Raw genomic sequence first — 25,668 nt, forward strand, 5'->3', positions numbered from 1 at the left:
AAAAAAGAGTTGAATGTTATCTACCTTTTGTACGTTACTATGATACCCACTTGTAATGAGAAAGGCATGTTTAAAAACCAGACTAACCGAAAAACATGACTCCTTTCATAGATACAAAGAGCCTGATTTGCTAAAGCTCTGCAAAGCTGGATACACTTTCATGAAGCTGGTTGATCCTGCAAACCTGGAATGGATTTATTCAAAGTCATTTGCTAGCAATTGTTTTGAATCCTGAACCAGATCCATTCTGGGTTTGCTGAATCACCCAGCTTCACTGATTAAAGTGTATTCTCTCAAGCCTTAGAGAGCTTTAATAAATCAGGCCAAAAGACTGCAATATACTGTATTACAATTTGTTTTGGGGTATAGATAAAATGAATAAACAGTGGGCAATCACAAGCTTCAAGCTTGCACTACTAGTCACATGAATGATTTATTTTAAAGGTTGAAAGGGTGAAGTTTTTCAGAGATGATGAAGGGCAGACCTGCTTTTACAACTTGATAGGGTACCTTACCCACTATCATTGTAATTGGTTTAAACGATGCACAGTAGTTAAAATATACAAAGCATTGATGCATTCTTCTCTTTTCCTGTCTTGTCTTACTAAGACAAATTCAAGTACATAATCTTGTTGCATTTTATATATGTTTAATACTTTTTATTAGGCACAACTATATATGTTGGTGTTGTTTTTATATCTGCCTGGAGTACAGTTTATGGATCATCAAGTGGAGTTATTTTAATACATGCAAAAAACATTTCAATTTGGCATTGCAACCTCTTTGCTGTTCTCAGTTCTGTCAAAATCTCAAATGTTGGCCTGTTCTTTTTATTTAGTTGATATATTTGTTCATGTATGATGATGCATATGTAATAGCTAATTACTTTGTGTGAATTATTATTTTTAGGTTTGTGGGGATCATACATTTGTAGATAAAATTGTACCTTGAATATACATTAAAAAATATGAATCTGATATTATCATCATATCATATATTATGACTGATTTGCTTTATCACCAATGATTTAGTAACCAATTACTATGAGAAGTCGCGGGGTCCATTACCAGATAAGTGATCAGTTGCGGTACTATATTACACATGTGCTTTAACATGTTGTGTTAGTATGCTGCAAATCCTTTACTACCCAAATAAAGTCTGGGAAGATTCTTGACCAAGCTGTAAAGCATTAAGGGCTCTATGCAGGGTGAGATCCCTGGCCTCCCACACCCTTTGCATGGCTTTGCTTTCCCCATCTCCCTCACCATTTCCAGATTTGACAACTGATAAAACCAAAACTGCATTTTGTGCCTGCACTGGCCAGGCACTTCTTTATCACCATGCTGCACTCTTCTGGATCCTGATGGACCCCACCACCAGAAAGCTAATATGAAATGTCCAAATCTTCAAAGCAATGACTATAGAGGACTTGAGCTCCAGCATATTACAAGACCACAGATTTAAGTAGGTAAAAGAGTGTTTTAGCTTTTGTTTTCAATTTTTACCTTCCTTAAATGTAAGTTACTGGTTAGGCAAAAGGGGGAAAAATGTCTAAAGTTTAGCTTTAACCAACCATCAGAGAAAATATGATGAAATCCTAGCAGTGCTGTCTGACCAGGGTGTCTGGACTGGGCAACATTTTCTGCTGTAAATTTACATGTTTACCTTTACTTCTATTGTACATATACCAGCGACCTAAAGTTAGAAGAAATTTCCCCAATGGGTGGCTGCTGTAAAAATATGAAGGAAAATTTGTGTCAAATCTTAGGCAGCTGAAACTGCAGACAAGCTTAGTACATTAATATGGAGTGTTGATTGATGTTTTAATAATAATAAAAAAAACCTTCCCTTTTAGGGAAAAATTATGCCTGAACATTAGTTCAGAATCATTTGTTCATTCACAGCCATAAAGTGCACCAGTCAGCTAAATCTTTTGCAGATGCATTGAATGAATTTATTCAGACATTATGCTGTCAACAAGCATTTAAATAAAAAAATGCTAATTCTGTTAGGAAGGCAGCAAAGCACAGAAACTTGCAAATTTGGGTAATCAGAAACAAAGATTTAATTGGTTGCTTTTAGTTATTGTACTTTTTAATTACATATTAGTAAACTCCTTTAAAAAAAATAATAATTCCTCAAGACCATATTCTATAACTAAATGTTCTTTTTTTTGGATAGTGAATACCTAGTGAATACCTTGTGTTTCTGCTAGATAGCAATATTTCCTTGTATGCAGTTCTGCATTACCTTTCTGTGCAGACCCTTGCAGGGATTTGTGTATTCTTGAGTGATAACTGCCTTACAGGTCCTATAAACCTCCAGGAAAAATGCTTCCTCCTAAATAGGTTGAGAGGACATAAGAAATAGCCATGTGTCTGTAATAAAAACTCTTTAATAAAAAATTCTTCTGCTGTTTATGCACCACAGTTTGACTGATCGAGCTGCCCATTGTGTATTTTGAACACCGGCAATAACATTGGTAGTAAACAATGGGGCGTAAACTCATTGTCAAATAAAATGTGCATTTTCATTCCGGGGCTCATCAGTTGGCAGGAATACCTAAAGCATCACCAGCCAATGAAACTCACTTCACCATATAAGTGTATGGAGACTTGTTCAAACAACAGTAGTAAAGACTTCTTTTATTTGCTGTATTTTGGTCTGGTAAACACAAAAAATTGTGGTTTGTTATATATAAAAAGCTACTCCAGTGTGCAGTATTTATTCATGGGACTAAGACAGCAGTAGTTAGTTACTACACAGAATTTTCCAAGCTTTCATTAAGCTTCTGTAAAGGGTTCACTGCCTTCCCTTGCAATGTCCTTCGGTTTACTTTGGCCTTGGATCAGGGGTGTCAAAATGAATAACTTAAGACAAAGTCGCGGGCCAATCTAGAAATTTATTGAAAAAATTGAGGACATTTTTCCTTCTCATTAGATATAATCACTTTTCATATGGAAACAAAGAAGGGGTAGCAAAGTAAAGTACAGCTGAGGGGGAGTGCTGAAAATGCCAGATGCAGCCAATGCGGAGCTAAATCTTATGGGTGGCCCGCCGCTGAAACTCCCTCTTCGTTGAAATAGCGCCACTACTAAAATTCCCGGCATTATTTGCGTCTATAAAAAAGTCCAATGCGGGGTCACAACCAACCTTTGGGCTATATATGCGAGTGATGTCAGGAATTGTAGTAGCGGCGCTATTTCAATGCAGTGGCGGGCTAGCTGCAGTTCAAAATTAGGGTTCCTTTGAGGGCCCTAAAAAAGGACATGGGTGCCGGATTTGGCCCCCATGCCAGAGTTTGACACCCCTGCCTTAGATGATCAATGTGAAAAGGAGTGCCAATGGTGTAATCATTCATCTTGGCTGATTACAATAAAAGAGTTTACACTGTTCGTTTAGCAAAGTGAATGCTCACACTGCAGAAGATATTAAACTTAACTTAGTGAATGAGCAAGCAAAAATCATGTTTTTTACATTTCCATTCATGTGATGGGTATTCTTTGCAAAGTCATTTTTTACCACCTTCACTTAACTAAATAAGTTACCCCTTACAGAGTGATAATTTAATTTGTTAAGGGTGTAGCCTAAACTCCTTTAGTAAATCAGACCACTGTAGTTTTAGGTAACAGTTTTTGCCATTACATTTCACAAACATTATTAGGGAGACTTTTCCAGCCCTAATTTCTGCGAAATATATTCGGAACAATAATATGGAAAACATAATTTTCTATGCCTTTATTCTTTCAATGTCACCTGTCCCTGCTTAACTTCAGTCGGCTATCATGTTCAGTTCTTGCCATTGATGATAAGAGATTCTAAAATGAAATGCTAAAGCAATAATTACTGTTTTCAGCATATACCTCATCTCCTATGTCTTTATCTGTGTGCCACATTTTTAAAATTAGAATTTTCAGTGTCTGGTCAACAGAGGGAATAAATATGCGTTTGAATGGAAAATCGGTTCTCAATTAGCGAGTAAGGTAATAATCTGTCTATGTAGTATTGAAAATACATTTTATAATGTCATCTTGGGCTTCAGTTATATTATATATCTGAGAACACTTAAGCATTGACATTGCACTTTCCTTTGCTTCAACAAAAGCCAATGTCACCACCTGGTACTCGAGTGATGCACAGAATAACAATGATTCTTTAGGATACCGGTTCTTTTTCTAATTGAGTTCTGCTGGTGGCCATTGTAACTCGTAGGTTATGTAAGAGTTGTTATACTAAGCACACAGTGATGTTCTTTGTATGGAATCTACTAGAAAAGTGGAGCCTGTAATTTGTCTAAAACAACACTGTTAGGACTAGAGATGCCAACAGACTGAATCACCTACTGTTTTTTTCATATGACAGATCTGATTAGATCAGAGGGCCACATACAGGTCAGGCTTTAGTACAATATTAAAAATGTGTATTGTTTTTGGGGACAAACTAGGCTTTTATTTGGCTGCATTGTGATGTAAAAATGATTTTTTTCCTTTGCTCTGTTATTTCCTTTGATCTGTTTTGATTAGTGTTTTAAGATGCAAAGTACTTTTGAATTTCACTATATAATTTGTTTCATCTAAAATGATAATCAAATGATGTTTCTGGTACAAAGCAATATAAAGATATTTAAAAATAAAAAAAGGCTTTTCTAGCTATTCAACACTTAAAACCACTTCAAACAAAATGAATGATACCAAAAAGGCAAATGTTAATGTCAACAAATAGAAATATAAAATAAGTTAAACTTTACGGATTTACCAATATGGACGGTCCCTCGTTTTTCCTTCCCTATCTCAGTGACAGATCACAAAAAGCTTTTTGCAAATCAGTGCTCAAACATATAGCCAAGTCAATGCCCACTATTGGACTATGGTTCCGCAATTCAACAAAATTATGCTCATGGATGATTTTACCTTGTCTCTTCACGGCACGGAGGAGAAGTTCTGCAATACCTGGTTATATTGGATGCAATACCAGGACTCCCCTGAATACAGAATCAGTCTTTCTCAGGTGACATAAAGTTTTCAGCACACAGAATCCTAGTGGTTTTTTATGCTAAGTATCAAGTTCCTTGACAATATCGATAACTACTACTTATGTTGTTTAAAGAAATTATTAATTTACAAATCTGTCACCCACTCTCATACCCTACGATCCCTAACTATCCTACCCCTCTATTCCCACCTCCCTGGCTTATTGGTATTATATTTTAGTATGTGGTGATACTTTATCACAATAATATTGTTCAAGCTTACACCTTGTCCTTTAACACTCATATTGTTTTTTGTCTGTTTGATGCTAATTTTTCTGAAAAATAAAATTTTTTAAATTTTAAAAAAGTTTTAAAAAAGTGTTTTAAAAAAGAAATATAATATAAAATAATCAGCAGAAATATCATAGGTAAGGGAAAAAGTGTGCCATGCATGGACAGACAGGGCCACCAAGGGGCATTACAGCTTGCATGGAGATGGTGGGAGTCCTGAGAAGGGCCAAGGTGCAGTGTCTAAACAGTAGGTTTTCTCCAGAGCCTCTGATGGTGAGGATGTTGCGCCGCTGGTTACTGCCAGGTTGCGGTCCATGGGCACACCAAGGTGGTCAAAACATGGTACCAAATCACAAAGCAGAAGGATAGTCGAGGAAAGCCGGGGTCGAGGCAGGCAGCAAGAAAGAGAGGTCAGGTCACACACCAGGGGTCAATAGGGATCCAGGAGACAGACACTAGTGACACAGGGGCCACTACGGGCACAGGGAATACAGGAGACACTGGAAACAACAGGAGGCGTAGGTGACTCAGGGATATCCACAGACAGGAACACTGGAACAGCAGGTACGTTGGCTTAGAACCAACAGACTGAACAACGGGGGGTTAACACTGGAGCTGGACACAGGAAACACTGAATTAAGCACCAGCTGAACAGGAACTAGCTCAACAGAACTAGGGGCTCGGCACAATGGAGACACGTACGAACAATGAAGTGCAGTGTGTGAGCTAGCTAAATAGCCAGGGCTGGTCAAGAGGCTATTTTCTGATTGGCCAGCAGATTGGACAGAATTGATAAAGCTTGGAAACTGAGGCACGCCCAGCATCAAAACTGCCCACATGTGCAGGAGAAAGATGTCTGCGCTTTAGTGAGGAAGAAGTAAGTGTGACACGGTGGAGGAAAAGGTGTAAGAAGTGTAACTAAACCCTACTACTCTTAAAAATTTCTACCAGGGAGGTCCTTTTGTGCAGATTAAAATACCCTTTCCTGCCTGGTTGCTATGTTTTAAATACACTCACCTGTTCTGTCATGGGTGCTGCCATCTTTCCTCTCCTCTTCTTGGTTTCACTCTTTGGCCACCCTGATTGGCTGAGATGGTGTAACTCCCACACATGCGCACAGGAGAAGTTTGTTTTATTGTAAAAAGGGACATCAAGGAAACAATACCCCTTCCTGGTCGGGGATTTTTTTTATAACTACAGTTCCAATTTACCCAAGGAATCATTGAATGATCACTGCAATTGGTTGTAGCAGTGATCATTTAAGCAAGAGTTACTTGCTTCAGTACAAGGAAACAATGTACCCATTTTAACCCACTGTCCTATTCATGTCGCTAAGGCTTTAGTAAAGTCTAAGATGTTGAAAATATATAGTGGCAGTTACAGAAAATGGTTAATATTCACATAATTAAGTATGGAGAATAAAGTGTCAATTTATCAATCAGAGAATCTGACATTCAGCAAACATTCTAATAACATGCCTTATCCAGGTGCATGTGTTTCAAATACCACTGATTGATACACCACTAGAGAATGTTTGTGGATTGTCAGATTCACTGCTTGTAAATAGACCCCTTGGTATGGTTGCAACTTCATGTTATGTGATTGCTATGCAGTTATATTATGAACATGGTGTTGTTTTATACATGATAATTAATGAGGGTTGTAAGTTTCAAAATTCTAATTATCAATTCATTATAGCACCCTTGTTGACTGTGTCTGTTTGCAATAAAATTAGTTATCATTGTATGAGATCAAGGGAAGATAAATTAATTTCCATATATTATGTTGTGTTTTTAACCTCCTTGTAGCTCAACAAAAACACTAATTTCCAAATATACAAGGATATATACATATATATCACTCTTTCTTATATGGCCATCCACTGGCATTATAAATTCAGTTGTCTGATATTGTATTGTCATCTATAGATGGGAATCAGATCATTTATTGAACAGGCAATACAAAAGACATATACAATAACCAAGTGATATTTTAACATACTGGCCCACTTTTATTGCTTTTGCCACTCAAAGCATAGGGTGATCTGCATGCGTTCTTCCCCAAAGATCTACCCATCAAGGCATTTGCCTTACTCCTTCCAAGACTCAGACCATTTAGTGAATGACAGCGGATTATGGATTTAGGTCGATGCTATGTGAATACTGGTTAATAATAATATTCGAGCTGATGGCTCTAGAGAGAAGTACTAAGGCTCTGTGATGTTTTTAGGAAACTACGCACAGCCCCTGTCTGCTCCTCCCACCAGCCATGATTTGCTCAGAGAGAAGCACAGACACCCAGTGATTACATTTTTGGGATTAAAATAAAGTACTTAATAAAAATAAAAATATCTTTAAATATTTTGTTTACAAATGTCAATTGCATATTGGTAACCAGTTGGTCAGAAGTAACTAGGGAGGGAAAAATAAAACACATTATGCTTCAGTTTAAAGGTTTTATCTGAAATAAAGACAGACTATACAAACCTCTATTCTAGTACCTCCAGCTCAAATTTGTAACAGATATGGTTATCTGTCCCTTTGATGCTACAGGAACACTTTTCCACAAACTTATTTCATCATATGGAAATAGTCATTAGTGACATTCATGGCATTTAATCATTTACCTAATAACATTTTAGGGGTAGTACAGCTGGGGGAGTTTTTAACCGAAAGAATCTGGGTTTGCTGGTGGATCACAGTCCTATTAATTAATATTACAATTACCAAAACAAGCAAAATACTTTCTGGTATTAAAACAAAGCACAAATACCAAGCAATAGGGCCATTTTAGACTCTTTTTGAGCTGCCGAATTCTGCAACGTGCTCAACTACGATTTCATCTGCTCCCATTTAGGTGAATAGAAATGGATGAGAACCATTTTTGCATGCAGTAGTAAACTGCATTGCAGGTAACCAGATTTTCATGCAGCCACAGCACATCTTCAAACAGCATATATGTGGCCAAAAGGAACTTGCCGCTTTTTGGAACTGTACCACAATCTGCACAATAGGATCCTTTTGGCCACAAATACGCTGTTTCAAGATGCATGCTGTAACAACGTGCAAATCTGTTTACCTGCAGTGCGGATTATTACTGTATACAACTGGGAGCAGCCAACCATGTGAGAGGCTCTTAGACCTCATCTGCAATATACAATTCAGTTTTAGGCACCAGCACACAAAAAAGATGTTGGAAACCTGGAGAGAATTAAGAGAAGGGAAACTTACCTGATAAGAGGTGTGGAAGATTGTTGATCCAAGTAATATCCAATTTCAGAAGGTTTTTTATTTTTCCTGTTGGAGCAAATTGGTCTTTTTTTTGTCTGAGTTTTATTATTTTCCTCTGGATTACCAGTAGATTAAAGATTCTTCGTATGTACTGTAGGTCTTTATTTTTTTTGTCTATCAATTGAACTTGATCGATATGTATCTCTTTCAACCAAACTATTTCAATATGAATCACACATATATAAATCACACCTTCTTAACAGATATGAGGAATGTCCAGGGAATGACATGTGACTTTTTCAACCTCCTGTGACTTTGTACATTAGTGAACATCAGGGAGCACAAAAGTTGTAAAATCACAATTGCACATTTCAGACCTTTTTTTATTCTCAGTACTGAACTATTCTGTATAGCGCTTGTTTATTCCAAGAGTTACCCAAAACGTTCACTAACAATCGTTTTGGGTGACAATGATTAAGTGTCTGTATGGAGTTGTAGTCACTTTCAGAGCAAATCTGTTTCGTAGAATAAAGTAGCGTTGTCATCATACGAAGTCTAGCGATGGCACAATTTCTGTGTTTTGTTGTGATAATGATCATCAAATTGTTATCTCAAAAGTCTCTTAGAACAATCACAATTACTTGTAGCCTGCAAAATGTATCCTTTAATCTTTCTTCTCTCTGCTCTTGACATGAATTATTCTACCTTTTTAGATTTCCTGCAAAAAATATTCATCCACTCACGCATTTCACTATTTCCCTGACACCAGATTTTTTAACTGAGACTTAGAAGAAGTTTAATGAACACAGTCCTACATTAGCTTCTAATAAAAAGCATTACCATAGACCTCTGCATTAAAAGTGTGAAACATAGTAGGCAGCTGGTAATTAAATCAGACTTAAAACATAATGTTATACCTGTTAAGGTAATGCAGTTCCTTGGATTTTAAGTTTTTTCCTATAGTTTTAAGATTAGATTTTCACATATAGCAATTCAATATCTAACTAGCAATTTCAAGTAACTAATTAAGACCAATCTTCAGCAAATGATTTTCTTTTACAGATCCTATTCAAACATTATCTTAAATGCAAGATATACCTACATAAATTTCCCCAACCAGGTCCCTTGTTTTTTTAGGGTGATCCAACAACTCAAATGCAACCATACTACAAGTTCCAGACAGCCCTTTTGCCATTTGCCTTTTCTGGATGCTGAAAGGTCCATTGGTGCTGGGCAGCCAGTAGGAAGTGTATATGTCATTCAGACAGTTATAAAAGAACCTTAAGAAGGTCCCAAACCTATATAAGAAAGAAGAAGAAAGCCAAAAGAATTAGGACTGAAGCATTATGGGACTGCAGATTTAGGTTAGTAAAAATGGGTTTTTCATCCAAAAAATTAAGAAAATAGGGGAAGCTAAAGGTTTTAAGAATACATGAGGCTCTTGTATCACAAGTAAGTGGATTTGATGCCTATAGACTGTCATACATGAACTTTTAGCTTTACTTTATGTTCCTTTTCTAACTTTATAAAGTGTAACTCCACTACTTCCCTGTTTTCACTCCAAGGGGCACAGCCTGCAGATAACCAGTGCTAGAAGCATTGTAATTATTGGGCCCAAACATAACCGCCGCCCCCTATTCATTATAATCCCAATACTCACAGTATAATATACGTAAAGATTTCTGTACTTACATCCAAAATGTTGATAACGCTAAAATGGTTGCCTCCAGTTATGTTAAAAATATCTTTTCTAGGCCAGTTGCATATATTCTGCTTATTTTTCTGACATTACTAAAACAGGCCATGCCTTTATCTAATTTAATAGTCTGCCTGTTATTCTACCCTTGATCAGTCCAGATGTTTTAGGAAGAAATACTGCGTGCCCAGAACCCCTTAGATGTATGGCCTCGTTATTACCAGTGCTAAAAGGCTCATTGCAATGTACCAAAGGAAAGCAGCAGATGTCTGAAATACTACCTTAAGCACTGTTCAGACTTTGTGATAAAATATTGAGCAAATTAAACCAGCAAATTAAATTTTAGAGAACATTCGGCTCACAAACTGTGAACAAAATATCCCCTTGCAATGTGGCTCTTATACAGTATGTGGCAAAATGGCTTGTGTGGTCATATCATTTCTTAGCAAATGTGCTTGTTCCTTGAATGACAGTTTTGGAATGGTGAGTTTAATTTAAGTGTAAGGTTAGTTAAGCTGTGTCTTAAAATCAACAATTTTTTCAATAAGGCTTTCAAAATTTGGGGTTGACAGGTTAACACCATGGCTGAGCCCAGGTCACATAGCTGTATGTTCAACAAACATAGAAAGTGATTGCTCAGTCTGAACTTCAGTAGATCAGCTCCTGTAATATTGTGATGTTGCTACACATCTTCTATGTGGATAGCTGCATAAGTTCAGCAACTACTGTGTTACACTGTCTTTCTCCATATTTTCGAAGCCTCACATACATAATATATATATATATATATATATATATATATACATAATACTATCTTTCTGTTTTCTTCAGATTGTTTATGCTATATCTATAACTGTGTTATATATTTTTAAATATCTATATATTCTTACTAAGCAGAAGATATCAAGCACTTATCTTTGTAGCTGTAGGCACTGTGGAAAAGTTAATCCTTAAAATTTACAAAAGAAGCAGTAAAGTGGTTCAAGTAGGGTCACATCACTCTGTTCTCACTCTCCTCTTCCTAAAACAAAAGTGATTTTTTTATGCAAATGTTGAGGATAAATCACTATTTGAATCTTCCACGTTTGCCTAATGCATAGAAAGGTTTTGTTTGGTACTCATTATTTCACACGCTGATCTAGATCTAGTATGTCAGAGACCAGGCTGTAAAATGACATAGTGTGCTTTTATTTATTTTAGTTGTATCTAGAACATGCATTAAACCTTTGCTGTGTTTCCTTGGTATTTTTGCACATGGGCTTTTCTCATTAATTGGAGTAGGGGAATGGAAGCATGATGTTTATGCTGTGTTTGAGCTGTGCTATTCTGAGCATCTCATTAGCATCAAGGGAGCTTTCCTATTTCTAGTGAATGCATTTCCTCTTTGTTAATTCTGAAACATTCTGACAACTGTGCTTATTACTTTGAAATTCAGAGAAAAATATTTGTATTCCTTTGCAAGTGCCAGCTGACTCATCACTTCTGTGTTTACTAATGCAATGTAAAAATGTACCTACCTGGAATAATGATTTATACCTGTGCAGTGTTAGCACGTTCTAAGCTAGTGTTTTTTATTTTCCAATTTCCTTCTATATGAAAAAAGGCAGGAGGACATGAGTGTAATGTTTTAGTGCCTGGCCGGATTGGGGAGAAAGAAACTGAAACTGACACTCACCTGAAGCCTAGAATTGCCTCATTTCCAGAACTGTAACTCTGTTGGAGGTGGCTGCAATCATTTAAAAAAAACAACTTGTTCTCTATTAAAAAAAATGTCATATCTTTCTAAAAGGTCTCATTTAGCAGCATCAGAATGCATTAGTTAAAGTGACAATAATTATACAATTATTTGCAAAGCAACATATTCTTTATAATTTTTTCAGGAATATATAAAGCTTCTACTCAGTTTAAATAAAAAGCATTTAGGTTGCCAAAAGCATAAAAATAAGATAAGGTTTTCTATGTTTGAATTAATCATTTAAAAAAAAAAATAATTTGGATTTTTTTTTTACCTAAAAAGAAAGGGGGTGACATATCAATCACAAAAAACATACAAAATGGGAAAAAGATATGATGCAACTATCAGAAAACCAGTGTCTAAACCTCGAGAAGTAGCTGAACTGACACAGGATTCTATTTATAAAACAGGGAATAGTGAGAATATTCCAGGTCTATGGGAAATATTTTCATACGTGAAGCTGGATTACCCAGCTTCACTGTTAAAATTGTATCCTCTCCAGCCTTGGAAATCTTTACAAAATCAGGCCCTATGTGTTTTAATGGCAGTAATTGAAGGGGATGTCAGATTCCCTGTTTTATAAATAGAGCCCATAGGAACACATGTTAATGCGACTGTAGTCTCACTTAATATTCTGTAAATATATAGCCCCTCCACCCCTCTGCCTCTCCCCTCAAAGCCAGCTGCAAACTTATGATAAGCTGGAGAAAAAAGAAGAGGAGATATGCTCCACCTTTATAATTAGACCCCCCAGAAGTATACATGAAGTTTACATCAGACCCCAGGAAACTAAAAACGTAGGGATTCTGGGTGCAAAGAGAACACAAGATATCCCAGTAATAAAAACTAAACCCAGACAGGCGATGTCCCATCTGCAATAAAATAATCTTACCTGCCTGATGGCAATTTTTAATTTTACTCACCTGTCCCTGTTCCATCATGAGCACTGTAATCTTCTTCCTTCTTCTCTATCTGTTTTGCCTCCTTGGCCATCTTGTTTGGTAAGATGGGAAGAGATGGTCTTGTGCAGCTCAGCAATTTTATTTTTTAAAGCTTAGGTTGGCGATCAGGCAGGTAAGAATGTTTATTGCAGAATGGACATCATCTATCCCTTTCTGCAATAAAGCCCTACTTTAATATTTCATTGGTGACTGACTTGTTGGTGCCTTCTCTAAATGATATCATACCAAAATTGATTTAGTGTTTTTTGAGTTACAGCCTTTTGAAGTTTCAAAATTACCCAAAAATTGCACAGACTGGTTTTATTTAATTTGTCAAAGCTTAGCTCCTATAGAGCTCTGATAGAGAGGCTAATAGTTTTTTTTTTAATCAGGCTAATTTTTCTCAGATTGCTACATTTTCATACGGATATGTAGGCATGAAAACTGTTCTGGGATCTTAATGATATCAAGATATATTATTTGGACTTTATCACTTCATGGTCAACCGTATCTATAACAAATCTGTTGTCTGCTTTTTTAAGTATTATAATATGACAAAATGTGGATCTCAGAACATCATACTTTAGGGACATACTGGAAGATACAGATGGTTCTGCATGCTATCCTTACGAATATATGTGACCAATGGATAACACTGTGTTTAGTATGAAAATAAGACTTGGAATAAGAAAATGATGAAGGTGGCTCCCCATCATGTTTAAATGTAAACTTTACCTTTTTTATTCTCTCTGGCCAGCACATAAGCCAACTATCTATGTTTCCTATACACTGTCATGTAGCTTTTAAAATGTTGTTATACCAAACAAATTGATATTCTTGAGACACAGATAGAAAAGAAAAGGTCCTGGTCAGTATGACTAAGGCATAGAGCTTTTGGATTATTGGAATCATCTGGACTTCATTAAAGCAGATGAAACTCTCTTTGTTCTGAAGCAAAAGCACAAATTGCACACCTAGGATTATTTTCGCCCAGTTAATGTTCTGGTGTCATGATTTGATGTAAGTAGGGATTTGAAGACTTCCTTCAGTTAATCTCTTCATTCTGCCTCTTACACCCTTGCCATTGGCTGTGGTGAAGTAATATTTGGCACCATGGAATCTTGCAAAATTTTTGTCTTGATTTGAATTTGTTCATGGTCTCCTTAGGTTGTAAGCTAAGCGTCCTCTCCTCCTCCTGTGTTATTGTTTGTATCTGTCATTTGCAACCCCTAGTACAGCGCTGCATAATATGATGGTTGGCCTAATAATAATAATATTAATAGTCGAGGCCTTTATTGTACATTTGTGATTGCGACTAGAGTACAATCATCTTATGAAACACAATATAGCGTGTAACATCGAGCACATGACCATATACTTTACATTAACAATCCCAATTTGCACTTCACTGAAAATACATTTATTAACAGATTTACCAGGCTTCTCTGGACACGGCTTTTCCATTTACTGCATTCTAATTTTACATAGATAATTTGCAAATATTAATAATTTGACAGTGTCTACATCGTGTTCTGCCAGTCATAGGAAGCATGAGTTAGACAGGACTGTTGGCAGCTGGTAATATTAGCTGCAGTACTTTAGGCCTCTACAGACTAGATTTATATTGTACTTCCAATAAACTTGTTTTATTTCAGGTTTCTCTTATTACCTATCAAGCAATGGTCACCTTGTTGGTAATATTTTCTTTTTACTGCATCAGTCTTTCAATCCACATCCTTGTGCATTTCTTTTTGTCTTCATTTTTTTCTAGACATAATCTTCTTAAAAACAGTCCAAGCTGTCTGGAAAATGATGTGTTGACTAACAACATATTTGTGTCTTCTATGACACTTAAGGACTCCTGGGTTTTCATTCTAATCCTGGTTTCATTATTTATGGACTCAAAGACCTGGAACTAGCAAGCAGCCACTGATGACTGAAAATATCTGCAGCCAGGGGGTTGGGGCATGGAATGGAAAATGCCTGCTCACTTACTAGAGTCATCAGTTTGACCTCTCAATTAAAGATTGCTCTAGTTGCTGGTCCAGGTTTAGAAACAGTACATTTCTGCACATTGGTCTAATCCCAGAGCTAGCTTAGCTTCCTTGTTTTAGTGCAAAGCAAATACTTGTGAGCTAATTGTGCTCTACCTGCAGACTACTAACTGTCCTCCTAGGATGCCCAGCTTCAACATGTAATTGTTTCATAACAGTGCCCACCACTGATCACCAAATTAAAGAAAGGAAATAATACTTTGCCTTCCTCTGACCACCAATGTCAAGAATGTGCAAATAGGACTGGGGTCCAAACAACACGGGGCTCTATGAGTTCTAGTTTTTCAGGTTTGCTTTGGATTATTTTCTACAAAAGACTGGTGTTTTGGATAATAGATTCTTACATAAGTATTTTGGGTCCCATCACTTCAACTGAGGAAAATGCTCTTTTATTGCTTTAAAGTTTTAAATATCTGCAAGGAAATTCATGTTCACAATTATGGTTTTTGCAGCAGCATTTCGAACAATGTTATAAGGGGTGTAATTATTAAGGGTTCTTTGGTGAAATTCAATCATGCAACCAGTATGCAGCATTTTATACCAAATCAGTCTATGTATTGGCACATTCGCTGGGTAAATATATATATATATATATATATATATTTATTTATTTATACACAGGGCTGGATATACAGTTTTTTCTCCCCTAGGCCAGATAGCCTGTGCTGTCCCCCAACTTTTGATGCTGACACAGCAGACACACCATGGGAGCTGGAACAAACAACTACATTGTGTATTGGAGCGGGCTATGCAGAGCGTGTGTTGCTATTGACACTACCTACACTTTATTCTGGCCCACATTTCCTCAGTCATTTCCATTAGAGTGCATAATGCCAGCTTCAACTTCCAAAACTTACAAAAACAACAACATAGAAGGAAGCTTCTATTTTTATTATTTCTAGGGGTCTGTATCAAGGCCCAACAAAACAGCAACAATCACAATGATTAGGTATATGTCATTATTTAAAATGTATTTCCATTTTGACAACACTAAAACCTTTTTAGCTTCTTTCATACCTACAATTTTAAATTTACAATGTACAGTAGGTTGGGGATATAATTCACAAAAAAATGAAAAAATAGACCCCATCTTTGGTATACTTAATAATCCCAGTGCAGGAAACTTTAATACTTTCGTTTGAGACCCATCTTAAGGCTAAGCTCAGTCTAACTTTTTTTGAAAGCTGTTTTACTTGACTTGTAGTAGGCAGTAGCAGCGTTCACACAATATTTTTGAATAATATATATATATATGTAGCATCCAGTAATAGTTTCCAGGGGTAGTTTGCCTTCCCTGCTCCCTCCAGAGATTTGAATTGAAGCAGTTTGCAAACTCCTGCACAAACATTTTTAGGTGACTATAGCTAGTTTCCACAAGCAGTTACAATACAAAAAATTAAAATAAAGAAACCACTGTACTAGGCTTTTGCAAACACTTGTAAAACCATCAGTTATAGCTCCTGGTTTGACAGTAGGCGCCTGGGGGTGGAAAAGGCCATGATAAAGTACTGCTAGTCTGAATTTAGCCTTAGGCTATGTACACACATGGGATGATTCTCACCAAGTATGAAAAGTTGGGTTCATCTCAGGTGAGAATATGAAATGTGTACAGCAGTCGCCCGATGTCGGGTATGGATCACAATCATGAAAGATTGTTTCCAGTGAGGAAAATTGCAGGTATGTACACAGCTTTAGTCCAGTTAAAAAAGATGTAGCATTTTGTTGGAAAAAAGGGTCTGCAATATGCTAATATGTGTGGATCTGCATACTAGAAAAGATTCAGCTATACCCACTTCTCAGATAATACAGATTCTTTACTGGGAAAGAAAGTCAAACACAAACCTTAGCCCTCTTAAAACTAATAAAACTTTTTAATTGCCTTATAAAGGAAAAGAAAGTTATATGGTGTACTACCCCCCCTTCCCCCAGTAGCTAATCAGTGCTAATGTCTAATTGACTATTTTAAACTGATAAAAGCTGATTTCATTATCATGTTTTTTGAGCTGGTTAAGCAAATAAATAAGCTGTAATGCCTTGATTTTTGTAATAATAATTGGTATAGTTGAAAAAAATACAATCAAGCACATTTTACAAAGGGCTGCAAGACTGTCTACTAATAGAAGTAACTTTTAGCAACGTGACTTCAGCTTACCAAAGCCTGATTTGTGAAATGGAGAATACACCAGTAATGTAAGAATGCTAGGAGCTTTCTAGATAGTTCTCATCGCTACCCCTCAGGGTCCCAGACACCTGCTACTGGTATTCACAGCACAACTACCCTGTTATTAGTTAGTAGCAGACTCCTGTCAATAAATGTCCTTTACTAGCCATGAATTCAGGCTGTATTCAATGGGCCTGATTGATTAAAGCTATCCAAGGCTGGAGAGGATAGACTTTTATCAGTGAAGCTGGTTGATCCAGCAAACCTGGAATGGATCTGATCTAGAATTGAAAACATTTGCTAACAAATAGACATTGATTTTTAGGTAATCCATTCCAGGTTTGCTGGATCACACAGGTTTACTGTTTACTGATGAAAATGTATCCTCTCTTGCCTTGGAGAGCTTTAATAAATCAGGGCCATTGAATACAGTCTGAACTCAGCTAGTAAAGGACATTTATTGACAGGTGTCTGCTACTAATTAATACCAGATTTAGCATGGACGCTGATGAAAGGTAGGTCTTATAGTGTCACAGGATAACCTAAGGAGACAAAAACAGGAACACTTATCAGACTGTGCAAATTGTTCTTGCAAATAGAATCATCCCATGCTGATAAGAAGCATGCAGCACGCTGAGCCTAATTATCAAGTGGTGTAACTCAGTTTAACCCTATTCCTTGCAGAAGTTGTCTCCTATCCTTGCTATAAAACAGGCAGGGATGCAGCTGCCATTTTCTGGTGCAAAGTAGGTAAACAGGTAGGTGGAACTTGTTTGGTTACCTGGATATTTTCCTCTGTACAAACTAGAAGACATTTCTAGGACAGTTATAATTCCAGGTACAAATGCCCTGACCCCAACATAAATCCATTTGTACATCACAGAATGTAATGATGTATGTGAGGCTGATTATTACATTCAATTAAACATAGCTCAGTAACACCTAATATTACCTTCTGTCAAATATTTTATTTACTATACTAAAGCAGAACTTTCATTAAAATAAAAAAAAAAACGACAACTTTACATCCGCAGAGCCCTCAGTCCCTCCACAATAAGCTTCAAAAAGCTTGGTCATGGGGGGGGGGAGTTATAATTGCTGCCACTGACAACATTCCTGGGGGGGTTGTGTACTTGTTTCTGGTTGGTTTTAGCATTAATCTGTTTGTTATATTAACTTATGCTTTGGTTAATGAAAAATATTTTATATTCTGTCAATAACTACTCTTTGCTGGGATTCCCTTTTGAAAAAGTGCAGGGTCCTCCCCAGTTGGTCCTATGACCCCTCTTTTTGATGACCCTGCTTTCCCCCCTGTGCTGGGTCGTAATAGTTTCTTGGTCTGGAACTCAATAGACCAACAATATATTTCAGATAATCTTCTTCATAACACTCAGCTACCTTACCTGTCCCTTCAATGCTCTGTCCTAGATCCTCGTTATCATCAATTTATGTCTTTATGACTTTCCCTGATCTACAGATGTTCTTTGGACCCGTAAGCTCTTTCGAAACTCTCCTATTCGTAAACGACCCTCCTCAACATGGTACATCTTATATATAACAAGTTCTTCTAGCAGAAAGTCACTCCAAACAACCCCTCTACATTCCTTACTAGTAGAGGGAGCTTAGAGTGCCATTCATCTATTCCCTCCCTCCACTTCTTACGTTTGTTGGTGCTGCCTTTCCCATGATCGCACCCTACCATACATTTCCTGTGAATGCTTTGAGATATAAACTTTGGAATGAGGTTCTGTAGCCCTGTTGTCCATGCGTCTAGTTTCCATCAAATCCATTATTGGTGATGTTTCTCAGCAAATTTTGACAGCTGTAAGGGCGGTCATCCTTAGACGTTTACGGTTCCATTCTTCACCTTCCTTTCGGGATCGGTTTATGGAGCTGGAGCGTATTGACCATGTGGAATATCTTTTAGCACTAGATGACAACATCAACAAATATGCAGTGACCCAGTCAAGGTGGTTGCTCTTTCAGGCATCTCCACGAATGCATGATTTTTTTTGTGATAAGTTTGTCCAGGCAGACTAATTGCCTTCAGACCACTATTAGGGTCAATAACCTTCTCACTTTTGTATGTTGATCCTTGTGGTGGGGTCAACATGGTGAAGTCATCCTCTTTCTCTTCCTTTTCCCCTCCACTTCCTACCTTTTGGCACTGTCCCCTCTTCTCTTATGTTTTCTTTCTTTTCTTTTTTCTGTTTAGACTCATTCTTTGTTTCCTTCCTATATATGGGGCATTACCCCCTATTCTTTGGCACCCTTCCCCCCATTTTTGTTTGGTCCTGTGCAGATCACGATACAGCTCCCCCTATTGTTGTCACGGGTCACACTCTAGGTCCATTGCTTCTTCTTTTTGCCTTTCAGCAGATTTTTTGTATTGGTTTAGGGGCTCCTTGCGTTGGGGCCTGGAGAATCTCCTCGAGACCAGCAATGTCACCTTATATATTTTTGAATTATTTACTTGGATATCTCTGGACCCTGTGGTTATGACTAGTATGTTCTCTGTTAGTGTGTATCGTGTATGCTAAACCATGTAGTGTGATGATCAAGGGCCTGTGCTATTCTTGGTAACCTATTCTTATTTATCCTCTGCAAAATATTTAAATGAACTTATTGAAATCAGTAAAATGTTCTATAAATTGTTTAGTGTTTATAGTTTACTAATGCATTAATTTATATATCCTAACTTATAGTGTTAAATGTTGTCCATTCCAATTATTTCTGCACTTGTATGGAGACCAGTGCACATGATGCTCATGTGTTGTAAAGAGCAAATCACAAATACAAAAATAAGGAAATATTTTTACCAGGTATACATTGTTGCAGATTTCTCCTGGTGTAAAAGTTCGCTAGGCATTGAGTCCTCTGGCATCCATCTTAGACTGAACCATGAAAAACTCCTGGCTCCAGGCACATGTTTTATTTCGGGTGAAGGGGGTGGTTCTCTTCCAAACATTACTTGGGAATTTTTTAAGGAATGTAGAAAACACTTTACATAAATTACAAGGATGAATTAAGCTTTGAGGTTAGAAATAACACATACTGGACATTTTCTGCTCCTGGCTCTGTCCAGCTTGCATACGGTTCAACAGAAATAAAATGTTCTTTAGATGGTATCTACTATCCAGAAGCATTTCCTACCTGATTCATGTATATAAAAACAGCTGGTATAAACATTGATGCAACACTTTCTGGGTTGCAATAATTTTGACTTATTTTCCTAATGCACATTATACATTGTACAGTTGCAGTAGGTGACCTCAAAGCTCCATAATTTCAATGGCATTTAGAGAAGGGCAGCAATGCCTGCAACCCTTGACCTTTAAATATTTGTGAGCTCTTTACAGTATGTGATTTGAGAAACAAAATACTTGTTTAATCCATTAAAATCTAACAAATATTCTTTTTATGTAAGACAAATTCTCAGATGTGTTTTATATCCTCCATGCTAGTGCATATATGCCAACCAGCACATTTTAATATACTTCTAACTGCTGTTTATAGGTTTACTTTCAGCATATAACATCCCCCGGGTCCTATTCTTTCCTTCTCTATTTTGAAACTTTTTATTTTTTTTATTATAATTATAATGATTAGCTTGTTCACCAGTTTACATATTTTACACTTCATTTGGAACAAATCAGATCATTTATACAGAACTATTAAAAATAACAGCAGGAGGGGCATGATTATGTTAAATACTACATTTGCTTTCATAATATCACAGTGGGGATGATTTGCTAAAGGAGACTGTTCCCTTAGTGAATTATTACTCTGCATGGAAATATACACTTAGCATGACATGACTTAGGTATAAAGGATCATCCTTTGGTGTTCTTCCATTGTCAGAGTGAGTGGTTCTATCAATCTGTTCTTTTTGTTCTCCTTAGATTTTGATATTTTGGATGATTTTTTTTAAAAAGGGCAACTTACATGGTGAAGGTTCTTACCATTGCTTAGTTTTTGTTTAGCTATGGCAGGTTCACACCTGATTGGGGTCCCTTGCCAGACGTTTGGTCACTCGCACTACAGCAATAGTTTTGAAAGAACCAACGTTTGTACATTCATTCTCTATGGGGCTGAGTCTGGAGGAAGGAAGCCACAAAGGCACCTCAATGTCATGGCGAGTATGGACATAGTCTGCCTTTATAGGGTTTTGCAAACACAAGCATCTTTTGCCTGAAAACGATCCTGAAAGCTTGGCTGAGTAGGCTTCCAGGAGCATTTAACAGCCACGTTTTTCAGAAACAGGTCTGAACCAGGTTTTGTTTTTGTAAAAATGTTTAATTTTTTGGGCAGGAATCCTAATATTTATTACCTATATGTTGTAAATATTTTTGCTTGTACTTTAATGCTTTGGTTGTAGTCAGTAAAATTTTACTTAATTCTCTGAGCTGTTACAATTTTCTTGCAAGGTGATAATTTACTTACCTAAGTGAACAGCCTAAAGTCTTTTAGTAAATCAACCTCTAAGGTTGTCTTGGTACACGTAACATTATTGCAGTCATATTGCGATATGTAATAAATAGTTTTAAAAGTAGCTGTATTGAGCAATGGAACCTTGAAAATGTATGGAAATAAAACAGCTTGTGTGACCTAGAAAATCTACACTGTATACTGTCTGGAGTAATGTAACACATAATATGATTCAGCTGCATTTGGCTGTCATGGCCATTCATAAGTATCAAACATAAACTGTGTATTTAAAATTAAAACTCCAGGCTAGTTCAGTTAAGCAGTATTTCTAGGTCCTCTAGATACATTTTAGCAATCTAAACAATCATAAAGCATAGAATAATAACCATACCACATCCCTGTTTAACATAAATTATAGAAACAAGCCACAAAATTGGACTTTTAATGTATGCAAACTATAAATAAATCTGCACTTTATTAAACAATGATAATAAAACAATTACAAATATTAACAATCATTAAAATTGTGGAAGGATGGTACAACCATAGAGATCTCACGGATTAGGGTGCAACATTTTAAACTAGAAGACCAAATAATAAATAGTTTTATGCAAACAAGTGTTTGTATTACCCTAAGGAGGAACTAAACCGAAAAATACAAAAAACACACTTACCTTTATTCTTGCAAATCCTTTTATCGCGCTGGACATTTCCTAATCTGGCCCCGTACTGTCCTGGAATTCTTCTTTGTTCCAACCAGGAGGAAGCCCTGGTATTCTTCCTTCTTCTCGCTAGTTCACCCAATCTTGCACTGCACAGGTCCGGGATCGGGTGACGTAGCCTAATGTATAAGGGTAAAAAAAGAGAGCCTATCCCATGGCCAATGGGTGAGATCGGCACCTCTTTCCTCTCAGTGAAGGAAAATGCCTCTTCTGCGCATGCTTGATCTCGGAAGAAGGAGCAGCCAGGAGCCTCCTGGGATGCGTGACATACCGTGTTTCCCCGATGATAAGGCATCCCCATCAAATAAGCCACCCCCCGTTTTTTGCTCAAACAATTAAAATAAAGCACCCCCTGCAAGACATCCTCCGATACCTGATACTGTGTGCCTCTGTGCGACTCCTCGATGCTGGCTGCAGTGCAGAGTGAAACTGAAAGTAACTTCAAAGGACAAGCAAGCTGCTGATCCCTGCCCTAACAGAGTCTGTTACCTGGCCGTAGAAGCCAAAAAAAAATAAATTTAAAAATGTAAATAGAGCTCCAAGTATTATTGACCTAGTTTTAGGAAGACAATTTTCTTTAGATACATACATATTTTTACTTGATGTTTTTAAGTTAATTTTAAAGAAGTCTGTAAGTCAGGTATAACTGCATAATTGTTTATTTTCCAAAAAATACTTGCCTGAGGCACTATAAACTGTAATTGTGTAATGTTCAGCATTTATTTGCATGAGAAAATGAACATTTTTTTGACTAATGTGAGCATCCTGCCAAAAAATATAAAATATAATAAAAATATCCCCTTTTAAATCCTAGAAATAAAGATGTTTTATTGTATTGGGTGGCTAGGGGACAATCAATGGCACAGAGTGATCAGAAGGGGACAATCAATGGCACAGAGTGATCAGAAGGGGACAATCAATGGCACATGAGTGATTTTCAACAATAAATGTGTACTGTAGTCTTCTTCATGGAAAAATAAGACATCTCCCTGAAAATAAAACCTAGGGCATATTTTGGCATTTCAAAAAATATAAGACAGTGCCTTATTATAGGGGAAACAGGGTAGGTATTCCGGTATGTATTCTGGAAGGCTCTGCACTCCCATTCAGTATTGATCGCCACAGCAATCAAGACAGCAAGTGGAGGTGATTTTTAGGTTATTTAAAATGCTTGTCTACCCTTTTCTCAAGTAAAAATCATTAAGTTTAGGTCCACTTTATGGACACGGAAGAAAACTATATTGTGGTCGCTTTGGTCTCAGTTGAAGCGCCACGGGATGAGAATGTTGGAGATACCATTTAACAATCTTAGGGCTTTATTTAAAAAACTGAAAATCAAACATTCCTTCGTAAGAATCTTTCAAGTCCCCATGTTTCTGTTGCAATAATTGATCCCCACCAGGTAATGTTTGAGTAATGTCAGATTGCCTGTTTTATAAATAGAGCTCCAAGTATTATTGACCTAGTTTTAGGAAGACAATTTTCTTTAGATACATACATATTTTTACTGGATGTTTATTAGTTAATTATAAAGAAGTCTGTAAGTCAGGTATAACTGCATAATTGTTTATTTTCCAAAAAATACTTGCCTGAGGCACTATAAACTGTAATTGTGTAACGTTTAGCATTTATTTGCATGAGAAAATGAACATTTTTTTCACTAATGTGAGCATCCTGCCAAAAAATATAAAATATAATAAAAATATCCCCTTTTAAATCCTAGAAATAAAGATGTTTTATTGTATTGGGTGGCTAGTCATGGATCAAGAATCTTTTGTTCAAGGTTGGGGTGACAAGATTAAATTTATTTTAATTTATCTCCCATATTTCATATGTGATATCGCCTATGCTGCATTTTAGAAAATGGATTTCAGGAGCTAGGACTTTGTAAAATATAATTCTAAAAGGCATGATTTAATAAAACCCTGTGTCTGTTAATAAATCTGAATTTTGCTTGATATAAGCCAATTACAATCCCCTATATAGCAGCACATAGACTTGGAGAGGCAGGGACAGAATTGATATCAAACTGGTGAAACGAAATGAAAAAACATTCAGAAGCTCTGACATCAAACAGATGTACTGCATACAAATAATCTCACAAGGAACCTTCTAATTGTAAGAGAACTAAACAAAAATCAAAGATAACGGCCATTAGTCTGTTTCAGATCTTTATTTTCAGTAAGTCAGGAGAACGGGGTATGTACACCACTGTATGCCAATATATACCTCTAACAAAAAGACTTGTCATTTATCTGGTTGTGTTACAAATCAGGGCAAAACTTTCTTATGTAGTTTATCTGTGTTTTAGTTGTTTGTCTGTAGTTAAGCTTAAGAATAACTATTTTTCTTGTTATTGTCTTAGTTACAAATGTATGACTACCTGGCCCTTTTTTTTGTCTTTTTTTTTTACAGAATGTGTTTGGTGAGAAGCCCACAATCCCAGAATACAAAGTTGCTGCAATTCAGAAGTCCCGCTTCATCCTCCTGCACTATGGTACTTTCAAGGCTGGCTGGGACTGGCTGATCCTCTTGGCTACGTTCTATGTTGCTGTGACGGTCCCATACAATGTATGCTTCGCTGCTGCTCGGGATGACAACTCTTCTTCTCGTAACCCACCAAGCGTCAGTGACATCTTTGTTGAAATCCTTTTCATGCTTGGTATGACTAATGTTGGATGTCAGGATTGATTAATTTGTTTCCTTCTTGTAGTATTTTCTATTTAGTACCAAATATTACCAGTAATATGTGGATTGTGATAATATGTGTAGATATTGTACAAATAATGTTATGTTATCAAGTTTAAACAGAACCATGACACAGTTCAAGACTAAACTCATTAATGTGCTGCTAGGCTATGGACGATATCTATAAGGCAGGAAATTATGAACAACTGACTTGACATATGGTTTCCTAGAACAATCAAACTGTGTGGATAAACTATCAGAATGATTAGGAAGTAAACATATCTCTTATTCTTATAGTAATGTATTTATGTAGTATCTAGTCATATTCTTATCTTTGTGCATGATATATTTGTTTCCCTCTGAGCATTTAGTTATCACAAGGGATGTAGAGAAGGAAACTCCTTTAAAATAGGTTTGGTACAAGGCCTCCTTTGTCTTTTGTTTTACCTTTACTTTAGGAGAGAGTTAAATAGAGTCGGGAGAGTTAATGGGCTTTATTTAAAGCTTTAATGGGATTTATTAAAGCTCTCCAAGGCTGGAGAGGATAAACTTTCACTAGTGAAGCTGGGTGACCCAGGAAACCTGGAATAGATTTTTTAAAAGTAATTTGTTATTTATTAGCAAATGTTTTCAATCCTGGACCAGATCCATTTCAGGTTTGCTGGATTACCCAGCTTCACTGATGAAAGTGTATCCTCTCCAGCCTTGGAGAGCTTTAATAAATCTCTTCTCTCCATACATTGACTGCACAGC

At 36.7% G+C, this 25,668-nt stretch overlaps 1 protein-coding gene across 1 annotated transcript in view; it reads left to right on the forward strand.

Annotated features, from left to right (window-relative positions):
- LOC140335727 (voltage-gated delayed rectifier potassium channel KCNH8-like) overlaps window positions 1-25,668 on the forward strand; it is a 242,983-nt gene that overhangs the window by 169,734 nt on the left and 47,581 nt on the right. The window contains exon 5 of the mRNA XM_072418627.1: window positions 24,643-24,889. Within this exon, the coding sequence (XP_072274728.1) occupies window positions 24,643-24,889 (247 nt within the window). The remainder of the gene's footprint in view (window positions 1-24,642; window positions 24,890-25,668) is intronic.

This window comes from Pyxicephalus adspersus, chromosome 7 (assembly GCF_032062135.1).
Source record: "Pyxicephalus adspersus chromosome 7, UCB_Pads_2.0, whole genome shotgun sequence".
NCBI lineage: Eukaryota > Metazoa > Chordata > Amphibia > Anura > Pyxicephalidae > Pyxicephalus > Pyxicephalus adspersus.